This window comes from Bombina bombina, chromosome 10 (genome assembly GCF_027579735.1).
Source record: "Bombina bombina isolate aBomBom1 chromosome 10, aBomBom1.pri, whole genome shotgun sequence".
Classification (NCBI taxonomy): domain Eukaryota; kingdom Metazoa; phylum Chordata; class Amphibia; order Anura; family Bombinatoridae; genus Bombina; species Bombina bombina.
In genome coordinates, this window is record NC_069508.1 from 25,516,099 (window position 1) to 25,532,825 (window position 16,727).

At 39.9% G+C, this 16,727-nt stretch overlaps 1 protein-coding gene across 1 annotated transcript; it reads right to left on the reverse strand.

The window, feature by feature from the left end:
• Positions 1-1,685: 1,685 nt before the first annotated feature.
• MGST3 (microsomal glutathione S-transferase 3) lies at positions 1,686-16,246 on the reverse strand. The gene is made up of 6 exons (XM_053693880.1): positions 16,109-16,246; positions 11,248-11,371; positions 10,425-10,498; positions 9,428-9,485; positions 2,530-2,602; positions 1,686-1,984 (listed from the first exon to the last, which is right to left on the reverse strand). Exons 2-6 carry the CDS (start codon positions 11,362-11,364, stop codon positions 1,863-1,865), a joined length of 444 nt encoding a protein of 147 aa, XP_053549855.1. The 5' UTR covers positions 11,365-11,371; positions 16,109-16,246; the 3' UTR covers positions 1,686-1,862.
• Between the last annotated feature and the right edge of the window lie 481 nt (positions 16,247-16,727).

Here is a 16,727-nt window from a genome sequence, read left to right on the forward strand (position 1 = left end):
GAGGGGCACCTGTGTCTGCCTATTATAAATACCAATCAGTAGACTTGTGTGGCTTCGAAAAATTCGTATCAATACGAATTTCGGTTCGGATCTATTTGAAAAAATTTGAATGAATTAGTTTTGGAAAAAATTCGATTCAATTTGAAGAGATTCGGAATTTCAGTAAGTGTTAGGTGGGATGTGCTGTGTATTACACTAGTATTATGTACTGTATATTAGGTTTAACCCATAGCAGAGTGATAAAACCTAATATACTGTACAATACTAGTGGTAATACACGGCCATCCGAATTGATTCGGATGTATTCGGTAGATTCAGCAGTATTTTATTTCGGAAATTCGAATCGATCCAAAACGAAATCGCACATGTCAACCAATCAGCCACCTTAACTAAGAGCTTTGTTAAGGTTGCCATTAGCATTACACATGCGTGGCATTCAGCTTCCCTAGCATATGTGCAATGTTTGCGGCAGCGTTGTTAAAGATTAGTTATAGGGACATGAAAATAAAATTTCTCATTTATGATTTAGATAAAACATATAATTTTAAACAACTTTCCAATTTACTTCTATCAAATTTGCTTCATTCTCTTGGTATCATTTGTTGAAGGAGCAGCAATGCACTTCTGCTTTGTAACTGAACACATGTGTGAGCCAATGACAAAGCGAATATATATCTATCTAGACAGAAGCGCACTCTAAAGGTCTTGTATTGGTAGACACTTTTAATGTGAACGTTTGAGTCTAACAGAAGTTGTTTCAAGTGGTATGTTATGTCATAATTAGACATTCGTGATTCAGACAGTGTTGTTCCTTTAAGGTTCCCTGCACAGCAGTGAACGGTGAGTAGGGAGAGCTTCAGATTTTGGTCTACAGGATCCTGGGCTGTAAATTCAGCCCTGACTATTCATAAAATAGTCTGGCAGCCAAGTGAAAAAACATCAACCTCTAGATTATAGAAACCATGAGATGCTGCATCAGGGAGAAATTAAATATACTGTGCAATATATATTTAGAATATTTCTCTGTGGGTATAAGGGAACAAATAACACGCGCTGTGCACTCAAGTGTAATGTATTGCTAGTGTCCTGTAACACATTGCATCTCCCAAGCATGATACAGAGAAACACAGCACGTGCACAGCCATGGTGTAAAGGGACATTACACAAATTTACAACCTGCACATAAACAATGTGTGTGATAAATACCCAAGTTTGTCACATTTCTTTTACATTTATAAAAAGTATGTTCCTGCCATGAATAAAGGCAGATTTTTAGACATGTCTGTCCACTACTAGCAATTTCTGAGTATAACTGCCAATGAGAAATCTACCACTGAGTGAAATTTAGTGATAGTATAAAAACAGCTTTAAACAGAAAAAAAAGGTTTGGATTAATTTCTACTAATGGTTTGCATATTGTAACCAGCTCAGTTGCATTGACAAACAGCTTCCTAATGGTAGCACACGTGGGTTATGTTAGTTTAAGGTGAAACTAGGTGGTGTGGGTCAGTGTAATTAACACTTTAGCTGCATTATTGTGAAAAAAAAAAAAACTGGTGCAGAGGCAGCTAATCTGCCGTCACTAATGAATGTTTTTAAACTCCATAAGATCTGTTTTCTGCTGCCTTGCTTCGGTTCAGATGGTTCCAGAGAGAGAGAGAGAACAAAAACAAACCACATGCACCTTTAGACAACAGTTTTAACTTTTATTTAGAAAATGGTTTACATCGCTATTATGCTAGTGAGACACTTGTACATCAGGCCAAGCCCCCCCCCCCCCCCTCCGGGGTACTGTAGCCAGGTTTTGCACATGGACGGTTACAAAAAGAACTGGATTAGGCTTCTTTGCAGTCACTTCTCCCTTAGCACCAGGTTTTTGGGTGCAATGACCAGTTGAGTAGTTTGAAGGCAGCACATATACTGGTACCAAGCAGACCAAAAAGTGCGAAGGAGCCAATAGCACCTCTTGTGCGCTTGCTGGGGTCTGAAATAGGAAAGAGGTTAAATGCGGTTTTATTACAAACACTTATCTAAGAAGTTATGTTCTTGGGTGGCAGCTAGTTGTGTCCTTTCACTTTTTAACACACAGATTTGTGCCATTGTAACTAAACATTCCATTTTCATATATTCAGTTAGACAATCTATATAAAGTATTTTTAAAATGAAGGGCGATTACAAACAATATATTCTGAAGGTCTTGGGTCTTCCCATTAGTTGACCACAGCCAGTGACAAGGACTTCAGCTTGTTAATCTTAGTCACAAAGCAAATACATCCTGGTGTGTGCACAAGTTTATTCATCAAGGACAGTCACAAAATGGATACACAAAATACTAGACTGACTAAATATGAAACTATATTCTAGGGGAAATAAGCAGAAGGCACCAAGATTCTCAAAAACAGACTTCATGGTGTGGTTGTCGTTTGAAGAGACTTCTTCCAACCCTAGCCGGAGAGGCAAGTACGTCCCTATAGCATACATTATAGGTCACCACTCTTTATGGTATAAGGAACAAGAGGTGTCACTCACCGCCAGTGGAATAGCCATGGGCATACAGCTCCCTGCCCACTATCCAGGTTAATCCCAAGGCACTGGTGCAACGCTAGAGAACATCACAAGAGAAGACATTAGTACTTCAGTTTGCCTTGGTGGTTTCACAATTCTCATTCTGCAGTGTTAATACAAGTTAGTCACTGACCAACCCAGTCAGAGCCTGAACTAAAGCAAATGATGCAACATTGCCCCCATAATATCAGACAGCCAAGCTACCAAGTGCAGCAAAATGAGACAAAGGGGCTTTGGCTAGAGAATAAGTACTAATGCAATTATTAGTTGGGTATATAACAAGTTACCCCATGTTTTTCCTTGAAAAAGCCAGCTGTGACAGTGAAACGTATATTTGACGATTGGGAATTGATTTACTCCTATTATCAATTTTTCTTCATTCTCTTGCTATCATTATTTGAAAAAGGCATCTAAGCTTTTTTTTTGGTTTCAGTACTCTGGACAGCAGTTTATTGGTGGATGGATTTATCCACCAACCAGCAAGGACAACCCAGGTTGTTCACCAAAAATGGGCCGGCATCTAAACTTACATTCGTGCATTTCAAATAAAGATACCAAGAGAATGAAGAAAATTTGATAATAGGAGTAAATTAGAAAGTTGCTTAAAATTTCATGCTCAATCTGAATCACGAAAGAAATTTTGGGTACAGTGTCCCTTTAAACACAGCTGGTCTCATTGCAAACAGTATTGGTGCGATTCATTTATCTTGTGATACCTGTGATTTTAATACATTTTTTTTTACTTACCCGATGTTCCCTGGTTCATTTTTACTTAGAGTTAAGTCATAGCTCTACAAAGAGACTGCCTTTACTGAAAAATCATGGGACAGAGAGCTACAGTATATCACTTTTTATTATTGTTAGTTTCACTCCTGTTGTGATTTATAAAAGCCAACACACTTATTTTTTTTAATTTGATTCTACAAGTTACTTTGCCTTGTAGGAGCAGCTAAACTAAAGATATTAGAGCAAGCTCACCAGACTATGTGTTTAACCCAGACAAAACCTTAGTGTTCTGCACAAGCTCACTGGAGGTAAACTATAGACCAACACAATCGTTCCCAATATAAGATATACAAGATAGGAGCACCATCTTCACAGGAAGAATGGCTTAAATACGGCATAGAGATGCATTATGTAAACAAGTGTAACATTATTTAAGTTACATATAATGTCTGGCAGTATGTCTGACCATACCCAGATAGAGATTATGAAAGAAAAAATTCAGTGGTTATCAATTGTAATCAATAAAATGCAAGAGTATGTGCTTAGGAAGCTTAATACAATACAACAAACAGTGTAGAGAGAGGTAGCACTGTTAAAGTTGTGTACAGTGTCCTGAGGATCAATAAGTGGTTTGTGAAATAGAAAGTGACTAATAGTCACAACATAATAGCTACTTGTGTTTTAAAAAGAAAGAGGAAGCCGTTTCATGTATAGAAATAGACACTACAAGCTGTTAGTGTGAGGAATCATATTGAACTAAAGCACTACATCCAGGTCAGAGGTAGGAACAGGAAGTATAAGGCAATGAAATGTTACCATAAACAAACAGAGTCACAGTAGTTGCATAACATCTCCCCTTTTTACATTCAATCCAAAATTTGCTAACAATTTACCTAAAACAGATCCTGAACAGTCTTAAAAACATAACATACTACATTACTGGTAGATACACTACCGATTGAGTCTATCTGGAGGTCTTGAAACTTGACCACTACATAAGGCCACAGGGATTTTGCCTGGGTGAAGCTATTCAGCTCCAGAAGGTGTTAAGGAGCTGCCCTCTGTCCCTGCTGGTGTGTTTGGCACGGAAGAACTTGCTGGTATACGAGGCTGCATTATGGCATCCTCATTGTATCCTTCAGATATGACAGCAGTCTCTGCCTTGCTTATGTGGTCCAGTAGGACTAGGTGCATTGAGAGCCTCGGAATGCTCAAGTGCCGGATGGTTATAGGTTTGTGTGGTGAGATGTTATGCCACTCGCAGGTCCACTCGATTGCGGCGGTACAGACTGCCTTCCACATCCACAAGATATGAGCGAGGAGCAACCCTCTGAACACAGGTACCCAGTCTCCAGCAACCAGTCCTGTCACCAGGGAGCGGCTTCATACGGATTGGCTTTCCAATGCTTAGTTCAGGTAAGTCTTTGGCAGACATCGTATGTCAGTTTGGATATCTGTTTTCTCCGTCGCAGCTTCTCAAGTACCCCTGTTACCACACAAGGTTCAAGTAATTTATTTGCCACTGGCAATGAAGTCTTCAGCCTCTTTGACATCAAGCGCTGTGCAGGACTGCTGTCCATGGCTTCAGTTGGGGTGTTCCTCCAATGTAGAATGGCTTTCCATCGGTCATTACCTTCATACTTGGCCTTTTTGCAAAGATTCTTTACAGCCGATTCCGCTTTGACATTAGCTTGAGGGTGCTGCGGAGAAGAGGTAAGATGCTCAAACCCCCAATCTGTAGAGAACCGTCTGAATTGCTCACATGCAAACGGAGGTCCATTATCTGAGATTACCCTGTCTGGCTGTCCATGACGTGCAAACTGCTTTACAATGCTTGATTGTAGTATCAGCAGACAGGTCGGGAAGGAGCTCAATCTCCCAAAAGTCAGAATAGTGATCAACGATTAGTAGAAAATCTTGCCCAGCATAATTCAGTAAATCCATACTTACAATTTGCCAAGGCCGTGTGGGCAGCACATGTGACATCATGGGTTCTTTCTGTTGTGCCTGCGCATATTCATTGCATGCTGAACGGCTAACAAAGTCTCTAATCACATTTTGCATGTTAGGCCAATATAGTGTATCTTGTGCCTGTCTATAGCATGCTTCACCACCAATGTGACTGGCATGAATACGCGTCAGCATCTCCGATCTTAACGATTTAAGAATGATGACCCTTGACCCCTTGTACAGTACACCATCCTGAATGCCGATTTCTTCTCTGAAAGTCCAATATTCTCTTACAATGAATGGCACCTCTGCCTTTGAATCTGGCCACCCATTCAGAACATACTTAAGTGCTTGCAAACTCTCGTCAATTTCTGTGTGCTGTCTTATCTGAAGCAATCGTTGGTCTGTAACGTTTAAATAGTCTGAATGATTAATCTGCGACAGGACATCCAGGTCCTGTTGAACATTGCAAACTGTGTTGTGCACTCTCAGGTGTACCACTTGCTGCTGTAGCTCTGCTAAGAGTGTCATTAATGTACATTTCAGGTCCAGGTTTACAGACAACATTTAGGCAATAATTTTGTAATGTGAGCAACATGCTCTGTAGACGTTTTGGTGCACACAAAAGTGGTTTCTTGAAAATAGATATCAGAGGCTTATGGTCAGTTTCTGCCGTGATTTCGTCATGACCATAGAGGTAGTGATGAAAGCGCTGGCAGGCAAACACAATACTCAGACATTCCTTTTCGATTTGTGCATAGTTTTGCTCAGTAAGGGTCAGTGCTCTTGAAGCAAAAGCGATAGGCAACACCCTAGTCCACTTGCTTGCATCACTTTGAATAGTTACAGGTTTTGTAACGTCATAGTACTTCAGGACAGGTGCATCAGTGACCAAACATTTGATGTCCTGCACTGCATTATCATGCTTAGGAAGCCAATGCTAAACTGCATCCTTGTCCAGAAGCCTTCTCAACGGCTCGCAAACCTCTGAGAGGTGTGGTAGGAATTTTGATAGGTGGGTAACAAATCCTATAAAGCGCTGCAGGGATTTCACATTCGTCGGCTGTGGCATATCCAGTATAGCTCTGATTTTTTCTGGGTCAGCCTTCAAAGTATAGTATGTGTCTATGGAAGCGGACCTCTTACCTTGAGCTGCAGTTTTTTCATGCCAAGTCTTAGTTTCACCTGCCTACAACGATTCATTAGTTCCAATAGTTTGCCATCATGATCTTGCTCTGCTTCCCTATCTGTGTCCCCACAGCCAACCACAAGGATGTCATCAGCTATTGGTTCGATACCGAGTCCAGACAATAGTTCATGTTTACGTTGATACACCTCTGGTGCAACTGATACTTCAAAAGGCAACTTGAGCCATCTTTTTCTGCCCCAGGGAGTCCAGAAGGTTGTCATGTAGCTACTTGCATTATCCAACTTACATTGTAAAAATGCATCACGGGCATCAACAAGCGTGAACAGACGTGCCTTAGGCAGCTTGTACAAAACATCCGAGAGTTGGCATGATGTAGTGAGATCGCCTCAGTGCCAGATTCAAAAATTTGGGATGTATGCATATTCTTAGCTTATCAGGCTTCTTTACAATCACCGTGTTACTTATCCAATCAGTTGGTTCAGTCACTCTAGCTAAATGTCCATCAGCCTCATACTGGTCGAGCTGCGCCTTAACTGCCTGTTTTATGGCCAATGGCACGGTGCGCATTGTACTGGAGGGACACATGTCAAGGTCAAAAAGAACTTCCCCTGGTACAGATTCTACTGGCCCAGTAAAAAAAAAAAAAAAAAAAAACCACTAAATTCCTTTAATAGCAAATGTTTTGTCAAGGGCCCTTTGAATTGATTGTCCATCACATTGAGCTCTGCGGGAATAGAGAAATGCATCAGCCCTAGACGCTCACAGGTTGAGCCGGATAACAGTGGCTTTTGGCAGGCTTCCACAATTTCAAACTCTAGCTTGTGTGTCCTTCCACGTATGACACATTCTGTCCTGATGAGTCCTAGAGATTTCATAATCTCACCGAGTATAACTTTAGTCTGGTGTCACTTTGCAGTAGACTTACTTCTGGTGCCAACATCATCATTTTGTCTTTCAAACACATTACATCACATGTTGCTCCTGAATCGAGCTGGCAGGATTGGGGCTTATTTAAATTTAAAGTGACAAACCATTTCTTTCCTCTGGCTTGCACAGTGCCGATCAATTCACTACTGTATATCACTTCAGCAGTGTGTGGCTCTTCCTCATATGCAGATGTGTAACTTTCCTAGTGATGGCTCTCTTTTACTTGACAAACAAACGTTAGCAAAGTGATTTGTTCTACCACAAGACTTCCCATAAGCTGGACATTGCTCTTTAATTCTTTGATGCACAGTCCCACAATATTTACATGCTGTAGGGTTTGCAGCATTTGTGTGGCATTGCTGCGGTTTGCTTATGTGTTGTTGCTGCATTGCAATGTTTATGCTGTCGGTGTGCTGTCTGTCCTGTTCCATAACTTTAAGACGTCTGTCAGTGAGCTCTGCTGTACGGCACGTTTCAATGGCTGAGTTTAAAGTTAAGTCACGTTCTTAGTAGACGCCTGCGCGTGCTCTCACTAGCTACACCAAGAACAATTTTATCCCTTATTAATTCATCCCTTAGAGTACCATATTCACAAGTTGCAGCCTTTTCTCTCAAGCGTGTAACAAAGTTATCAAGAGATTCTCCCTCTTCTTGTTTGCAGCATCCAAACATATACCTTTCATATATAACATTTTTAGCAGGTTTAAAATAAGCTTCCAGTGCATCTAAAATGGCTGTAACATTCTCTTTCTGCTCTGCTGTGAGGGTCAGATTGTGCTTATACACATGCTGCATTCACTACCCATGACTCTTCTCAGCTACCTGCACTGCTGTAAGGGTCAGATTGTGCTTATACACATGCCTACACTCACTGCCCCTGACTCTTCTCAGCTGCGTGCTGTGAGGGTCAGATTGTGCTTATACACATGCCTGCACTCACTGCCCCTGACTCTTCTCAGCTGCGTGCTGTGAGGGTCAGATTGTGCTTATACACATGCCTGCACTCACTGCCCCTGACTCTTCTCAGCTGCGTGCTGTGAGGGTCAGATTGTGCTTATACACATGCCTGCATTCACTACCCATGACTCTTCTCAGAGTTGCTGCCTGCACTGCTGCAGATTTCCCATTCAACCCTGTAGCCAGGGAATAATCTTCAAATTCAGCTCTGAAAAGTTTCCCAATTGCTGCTGCAATCCCCACTGATTCTCATTCCCTCTGGGGGAGGTATGCAATTCATGGCAGTCATATTGTCTTTAAGTCTCTAAGCTCTCAAATAGGGGGAAAAAATAAAAAAAAATAAACACGTTTTACAGACATCCCAACTCTCCCTGAAGTTTGGGGAGTCTCCCTGATGCCAGCAAATGAAATGCAATCTCCCTGAAACTCCAAGTACCATGATCCAATGTGGCCCAAATCCGGAAAAGTGTTTCTTTAAGGAATGTCTTTAGTTGCTGGGACGTTATAGAACCTTCAAAGCATGCATCACTCAGTAACCAAAAAGCCCCCACTGATTTTAATAAAATAAAACACAAATCAATCCTGATTCTAGTTACTAGTTTTGACACCATGTTTCATGTATAGAAATAAAGACACTACAAGCTGTTAGTGTGAGGAATCAGTGTTAAAGAGTAGTGAAAAAAAAAAAAAAAAAAAAAAAAAAAAAAAAAAAAAGTGAAATTACGTGGTGTGAAGATTTCAATCCTTGCAGATTTAAGATGGAATTACAATAAACTATGATGATTTACTAATAACCTTTTATTTGATGAAATATAAAATGAAATTGTATGTATCTCATATACATGGTAACATACTAGAAAATGTTAAAATGTGGTGACATATGAATGTTATATTAACCCAGTTGTGGGGCTGGCAGTGTTGGATGATTAGCTATACACATACTACTCCCCTTATGTTTGGGTGCACTACATACTAATCTTTCTCCAGAGGTTCAGCTGGCAATCCCAACACAGGGGATAGAGATTACCTAGTGTGCCGCACCCTGCAGTGACAACACTCTGGGCTGCAGCCCCTGTATGTCCCACAAACAATGCATCTATTATACCCTCAGGTTATGTGTTTGATGGATCTAGCAGGTAATTTGTATCTTACCGGATGAGCAAGTCCTCCAGTAGCAAGGAAGAACAGGAATGCTGGGTAGGCTTCAAGTCTGCAAGAAGAGATAGCTTTATGCATTTGTTCTGTTACTAGCTGTGCGTAGTACATACAAAGATTTGCAGAGGGGTTAGAAGTACCTTACTCCCTCATATTTAAGATTTGTGGAAAAACAGCAAAGCACCATCAAAATACTGCTACAGCACCGGAACATTTGTTGCAACTATGTAGTTAAATGGCCGTAAAAAATAAAATGCTGCAAATTACAGACTGAAATGTAGCAAGGTTAGACTTGTAAAGCAGATATGTAGTCTTTAAATTTTCATGACTGGAAAATCCTCAGTTGTCAGACTTTTTTGCCTCCTCTTCCTTTATTTTAAGCATATTGCAAAGTTGTGCTATGCATAAAGCATTTCACATTACAATCACAAAGTACTGACGGTCCCTTTAATGAAGGATTGGTGAGTGATTGATAATAGGAAATGTCAGTGCATAGACCCCTTTACTACACCATTGCATTAGGCTCTTCATGAAGGTTAAAAAGGGGCATGAAAACACAGATTCGGATAGAGAATTCAATTTTAAACAACTTTCTAATTTACTTGTATTACAGAATTTGCTTTATTCACTTGTTATCCTTGTTGTTCACTTGTTGAAACAGCAATGCACTAGGTGAGCCAATGAGATCAGACACCAATCAGCAGCGCCAGTGTCTACCTAGGTATACTTTTCAATAAAGGATATCAAGAGAACAAAAAAGTAAAATTAGAAAGCAAAAATCACATGCTATCTGAAATATATATATTTTTATGACCCTCAGTTAAGCTAGGTATGTGAAAAATGTGTTAAACGAATTCCAAATATGGTTGCGTAAGCAGCATTTGGCGATTAATTTTAATACCACCATCAGTTTTAGATCTGTCCTTATGTACATGCAACCCTTTTTTTTTTATATCTTTCTCTGTGTATAAGTGTGAGATGTGAAGTCACTTACGTGTTTTGATGTGCTCTCTGGATGCAGTTGAAGATTTTCCCATTTACAGGGTCATCACTATACATAGCAGGGTACTAAGTGGACAAAAAAAAAAAAAAAAAAGTTACTTGTTGGCAGCTTTGGTGTGCGTATGTGTATATATATATATATTTTTATTTTTTTATTTTTTTTTAAGTCGAAGTTTGCAATTTCATTTGGTTATCAAATTTATTTTGAGCTCATGGTATTTTGTTAGATACCTAGGTAGGTACCACTGTAGCAGTATAGATTTTTTTTCTCTGTAAATGGGCACAAACTTTTTAGATTAAAAAAAAAACTTTTACCCCCCTAAATTATCAGTTTTTTTTATTGTAGGGTGACTGGTTTTCACCAAGTTGTTAGAAAAGTTGTGCAATTTATTATTGAGTTAATACAAAACGACAAATTATAGATCACTTGGAGTTCTTTATCACCAATATATCAGACTCACCAGTATTCATATTCTGAAGTTACCCAGCACAAATATGGTTTGTGCCAGGAACAGCTCTATCTGCCCAGTGTGTGACACAAACTGATTACATTATGTAGCATCACATACACACTATGCTAGCAGTGTATCATTAGTAACCATCCCCTGGCACACACAAACTGTTTCACTGCCGTCAGTAGTGGACCTACTCAGATGGTGCCCCCCCAAAGGTAACATTAGTAATACACATCTGTATAACAAGATAAAAGGCGCTCTTGCATTAGGATTGTACTTCAGCCCTGGTGCACCAATGGTAGCTCCGCACCTGTAATATCTTCACAAGGCCGAGTTATCATTAGGGGACAGACCACTCACCTCTACTTTGTATAGCCTGCGGGCCTTTGACACATTTATGGCCAGGTGTGCGACCATAACAAAACTAGCAGCTCCCGTCAGAACCACATACCCATATTCCTTTGATAAGACCACCATTTTTATTCTAGGGGAAAAAAATAAATAAATATAAATACGTAAGTTTCACAAAACAAGTGGAAAACAAAAACAAAATGCTATGCAACATGAGAACACACAAAAAACAACTTGGGCCCCACAGCTGAAGATGTTAGTGAACAGGTCATCTCCCCTTGTTATATAGGTGTGTAGCACATTATGTAGTCAGATTAGAACACTGTAAAACAAGATATAGATTGGACCTTCATGGTTTAAACAATTTACAGATGTGAGATCAGCATTTAATTAATAAATAAGTCACATGGTCCTCTTACCCAATGCTAATTGTGTAACTGAACCAGCAGGTCAGAAGGAAAAACTACATAGCCTGAGTCAGTCGTCTACAGGGGAACAATGTGCTATACAGGCTGAGGTTACAGCATTAACCCATGCTGGCACGGATTTGTCACATAGTACTGCTGAGTATCTCCCTATGGCATGGCCACAAGGGCCTGGCAGTGATCACCGTTACAATCAAGTTACCATGGCAGCCCTGTGAGGGTTAAGCGAACAGCTATATATCATTAACCTCTTCAGCACTAGAGAGGGCTGCAGCTCGTTCATAAATAAAGCACTGCAGCTATCTCTGCTATATAGTCTGGTACAGTAATTATAGTGAGATAGCAGGAATGGTTGTAGTTGGGGCCACGGACCCTCATTTATTGCTTTAGCACTGCAAATAATGCCAGCTAATGCCATTTTTACACCTCCACAAATCTACAGAGGCAGAGTGGGGGAATAAAGTTAGTACTAGGTGCAGCAGCAGATGCATCAAATTGGGGAGTGCAGAATAAGTGACTCCATAATAAAATTATGGTTTATTTAAAAGAGAAATTAAGTCAAAATTCTCCTGATTCAGATAGACCACTGGTTTTCAAACCTGTCCTCAGGCTTCCCCAACAGGTCAGATTTTCAGGATTACCTTGGATGAGAGCAGGTAAAATAACCATGGTTACTAATCAGCCGATTGTTTCACCTGTGCTCTAGTTCAGATATCCTCAAACTGTGGCCTGTTAGGGAGCCTGAGAACAAGTTTGAAAGCCAGTGAGTTAGAACATGTGATGTTTAACAACTTCTCCAAATGATCAAGTTTGCACTGCTGCTCATTTAGTACAAAGAATGCAGCACTTCTGGGAACTTTCTGGCTACTTTGTGTGTTGTATTTCAGAGATTTTACCCTTGGGAGGCTGACCACCTTCTCAAAGAGCTGCCTAGGAGTGGATCGATCACAGCATGATCACCTTTGTATGGGCTTAGTTTTTTTTTAATTATTCAAGAGAGCACCCCCTAGAGGCTACCATTGTGTGTGCAGTTACCCTTTTGGTGGGCTCACATATGTAGTCTCCTTTACTTTTGGGAACTAGCGGCTGATTGGTGGCCACACACATGCCTCTTGTTGTTGGCTCAAGAGATGTGTTCAGCTAGCTCCCAGTAGTGTATTGCTGCTCCTTCAAAATGATACCAAGAGAATGCAACATTGTTAACAGAAGTACATTGAAAAGTTTTAGGATTTAAAAAACAAAAAACAACAAAACACACAAAATGCACTGTAATGCTTAAAGCGGTGTTCAGAACACTATCGGAACAAAAACATATCCACTCTACACTTTGTTTTTAACAGATTCAAAAAACTTTCCATATTTGTAGTCACTTATACCGGCCCAACTGGCATACAAAGGGTCTTTACATTAAGCAAGTCTCGCTTTTGTAAAAAACCGGTTTACACCACGCTCCCTAGGATAGCTGGTCTAGACAATTGGCAGCAGTTTGAAACCTTATGTTTGGCATCTAAGGAGTGTGCAAGCCAGTAGAATAATCCAGTTAAACTGCTTCCAGCAATGATCATGTTAAATAAGGAAATTAAAGGGACAAGTCTACACCAAAATTGTAATTGTTTAAAAAGATAGATAAACACCTTTACTACACAGTCCCAGCTTTGCACAACCAACATTGTTATACTGTATTAATATACTTTATAACATTTAAACCTCTAACTGTTTCTAAGTCACTACAGACAGCCTCTTATCACATGCTTTTTATTTGCTTTTCACAACAAGAGACTGCTAGTTTGTGTGAGAGATTCGATAACATTCACGCCCGAGAAGTTATTTAAGAGTCAGCACAACACAGCACTAATTGGCTAAAATGCAAGTCAATAGATAATAGTCATTTGATCGGGGGGGCTGTCATAAAATGTTTAGATACAAGGTAATCACAGAGGTATAAAGTGTATTAATATAACTGTTGGTTGTGCAGAACTGGGGAATGGGTAATAAAAAATAAAAAAAATATCCATCTTTTAAAAGATGGACAATTCTGGTGTAGACTGTCCCTTTAAATTAAAGACCTAAAACAAATTTCCTTTCATGATTAAAAACACCAAATTTCAGTCAGATAGAAGACACAATTTAAAAAAAAAAAAAAAAAACTTTCAAAATGTACTTCTATTATAAAATGGTTTGTTATCCTTTGTTGAAAAGCAGGAAGGTATACTAAGGAGTGGGCACGTGTCCTGCAGCAGATTTTCAAAAATGCTAAATACATTAGCAAGAGCTGTAGATGTCAGCACTATTGTCTGTCATGTAGAGCTACAGACATCTTCATGCTACCTACCTAGATCTCAAACAACGAATAGGAGACTGAAGCAAATTGTCATCTTCTAAAGTTGTATACAATGCTCTGTCTGAATCATGTCCCTTTAAGGCTATAGCATTCGATTGTATACAACTTTCTAATTTAATTCTATAATCAAAATGTCTTTGTTTGCTTGGTATCTTTTGAAAAGCAAGGCCGTTAGGAGCGTGCACGTATATGAACACTATATGGCAAGCATGCTATCCGTACACAAGAGCACTAGGGAGCAGCACTACTTACTACCATGTAGTGCTCCAGATGCTACCTAAGTATCTCCCAACACAGAATATCAAGGAAACGCAGCAAATTAGAGAATAAAAGTAAATAGGATTTGCTCTTTCTGAAAATAAAAAGAAAAAGGGTGTTTCTTATCCCTTTAAAAAGGAGTCACTGGTTTCAAAAATTGCAGTCTTAGACAACTATCCAATTTACTTCTAATATCTAATTTGCTTTGTTTTCTTTGTATCCTTTGTTCAGACAGCAGCAATGCACTACTGGGAGATACCTAAATGCATTGGGGGAGCCAACACTGAGGCATGTGCAGCAACCATTCTGTAGCTCCTGAGCATACCTAAGTATCATTTTCAACAAAGGATACCAAGAGAACAAAACTAATTAAATAGAAGTAAACAGAAAAGTTTTTGATATCACAAGCTCTATCTGAATAATAAAATAATAATAATTGGGTGTTTCATGGCCCTTTACAGGGGGAGGGGAACATATAGCTATAGTGCAAAACCACAGTCACACCTCACCTTTGTAGAGATTACAATGTCTGGGCGCGGTAAGAAACGCCAGTACTACATCTATTAGCAATAAAATAGAGCATCAATTAAAGGGACAGCAACAGAGTGTAAGGTTATTCTGCAATCTTGCAAGTCTGAGCATACTTTAAGACTGTTTGCTGCAAATAGTTTTCCAAAAGCCAAACAACTGCTCCCTACCGTTTGTTTATGGATGACTTAGACACATCTAAAGGAGAGTCCATGTGTCGAGCACTATATGGCAGTGCTTATATCAACGTTATACATATAGTGCTAAAGACACATGCATGCTCCTGAGCCTACCTCAATACGCCCTGGGGAAAGAAGCCAAGTAAAGGGGCTAAATTTCAGCCAAGGATATTGTACACTATGTATCATGAAAGTGAAATAATAAATATACTGGCATTGTTTTCTCCCTTTTCATGTAATCTAGAAGAAAAAAAAATGGCTGACTAATCAAGGCTGACACTACTACACATCTTCCCCCAACTGTCTTTAACTGACAACTGCAAAACAAATATACTCTGTACTAATATAATCACTGTAGTTAGTCTTGTTGTCTGCAGACTCAAGCCCGGATTTATAATAATTACATTATAAAAAAATATTACAAAGCAAAACATTTTCACGCTTGACATGAACTTTACACAACCAGATTATAAAAATGACTGAAATAAAACAGACAATGGTTTATAGGAACTACCTGGGCCTTTCAGGTAAATGAAATAAACCAGTTTCCCATAATCCCCTGTCAGATATTGATCTGCCCCATCTAGTTTCATCTCAGACCAGCTGAAGGAGGAAATGCCCACTTGTACTTTACTGTTTGCAGTGCTTTAAAGGGATGAGAAATCTCAGCACATTATACAAATCACCATCTCATAAACAGATACTGGCAACCGCAGATTAACCTTGAGAGGTCATTGTCACTTATAATGTTTCCCTATTACACTTCATTGTGACAGTTCTAGGGGGTGCTGGGCACTTATCCACAGAGGTGGCAGCAGCCTTAGGTTTGCATAACTTTATGTTCTGCTCCAACAAGACAAGAACTGAGATCATTTAAATAAATGTGGCACTGACGCCCTTCCCTGTGCACTGATCTGAGCTTGGTAGCAGCTTATGATACTAAGGTGTCAGCTGACCCATGCACCCAGCTCATACAGAGCACAATAGGGTGCAAGCAGCTTCAGCACACAGGGAGGGGGGGAGCAGCTGGGTCAGGTTCAAGGTCATGGGAACAGGAAGAGAGCAGCTGTAGAGTTTGCAGAGCCCCTTCCCCATGACAATGTAGCTGGAAGAGTCTGCAGGGCCCCTCACATATTTACCTGTTTCCTTGTGTGCTATCCCAGCTAAACAAGCTCTCAGTGTGGTGTCTGCGAGCTTCTGTGTAGGGCGGCTATAAAGGCAGACAGGAGGCAAGGCCCACAAACCCCTCCCATACAGCCCTGCTTTATAGGCGAATGTGTCTGCTGGGGAAAAACTCCACTTTTTATTTTAAAGGGACGTCCAAGTCATTTGTATTTGTGCACAGTATTTATCAGCTATTAGTCACTGCACTGCAAAAGACATGTTTTAGAAGCATTTTCATTGGTTTGCAACCCAGTATGTTTTTTTAAAGGGATACTGAACCCACATTTTTTCTTTCATGATTCAGATAGAACATGCAGTTTTAATGGAACTTTCTAATTGACTCTTATTATCATTTTTTCTTTGTTCTCTTGGTATCTTTATTTGAAAAAGCAAGAATGTAAGCTTAGGAGGCAATCCAGTTTTGGTTTAGCACCTGGGTAGAGCTTGCTGATTGGTGGCTAAATGTAGCAAGAGGGATATATGTGCAGCCACCAATCAGCAGCTAATTCCCAGTAGTGCTTTGCTGCTCCTGAGCCTACCTAGGTATGCTTTTAAACAAAGGACAACAAGAGAATGAAGTACATTTGATTATAG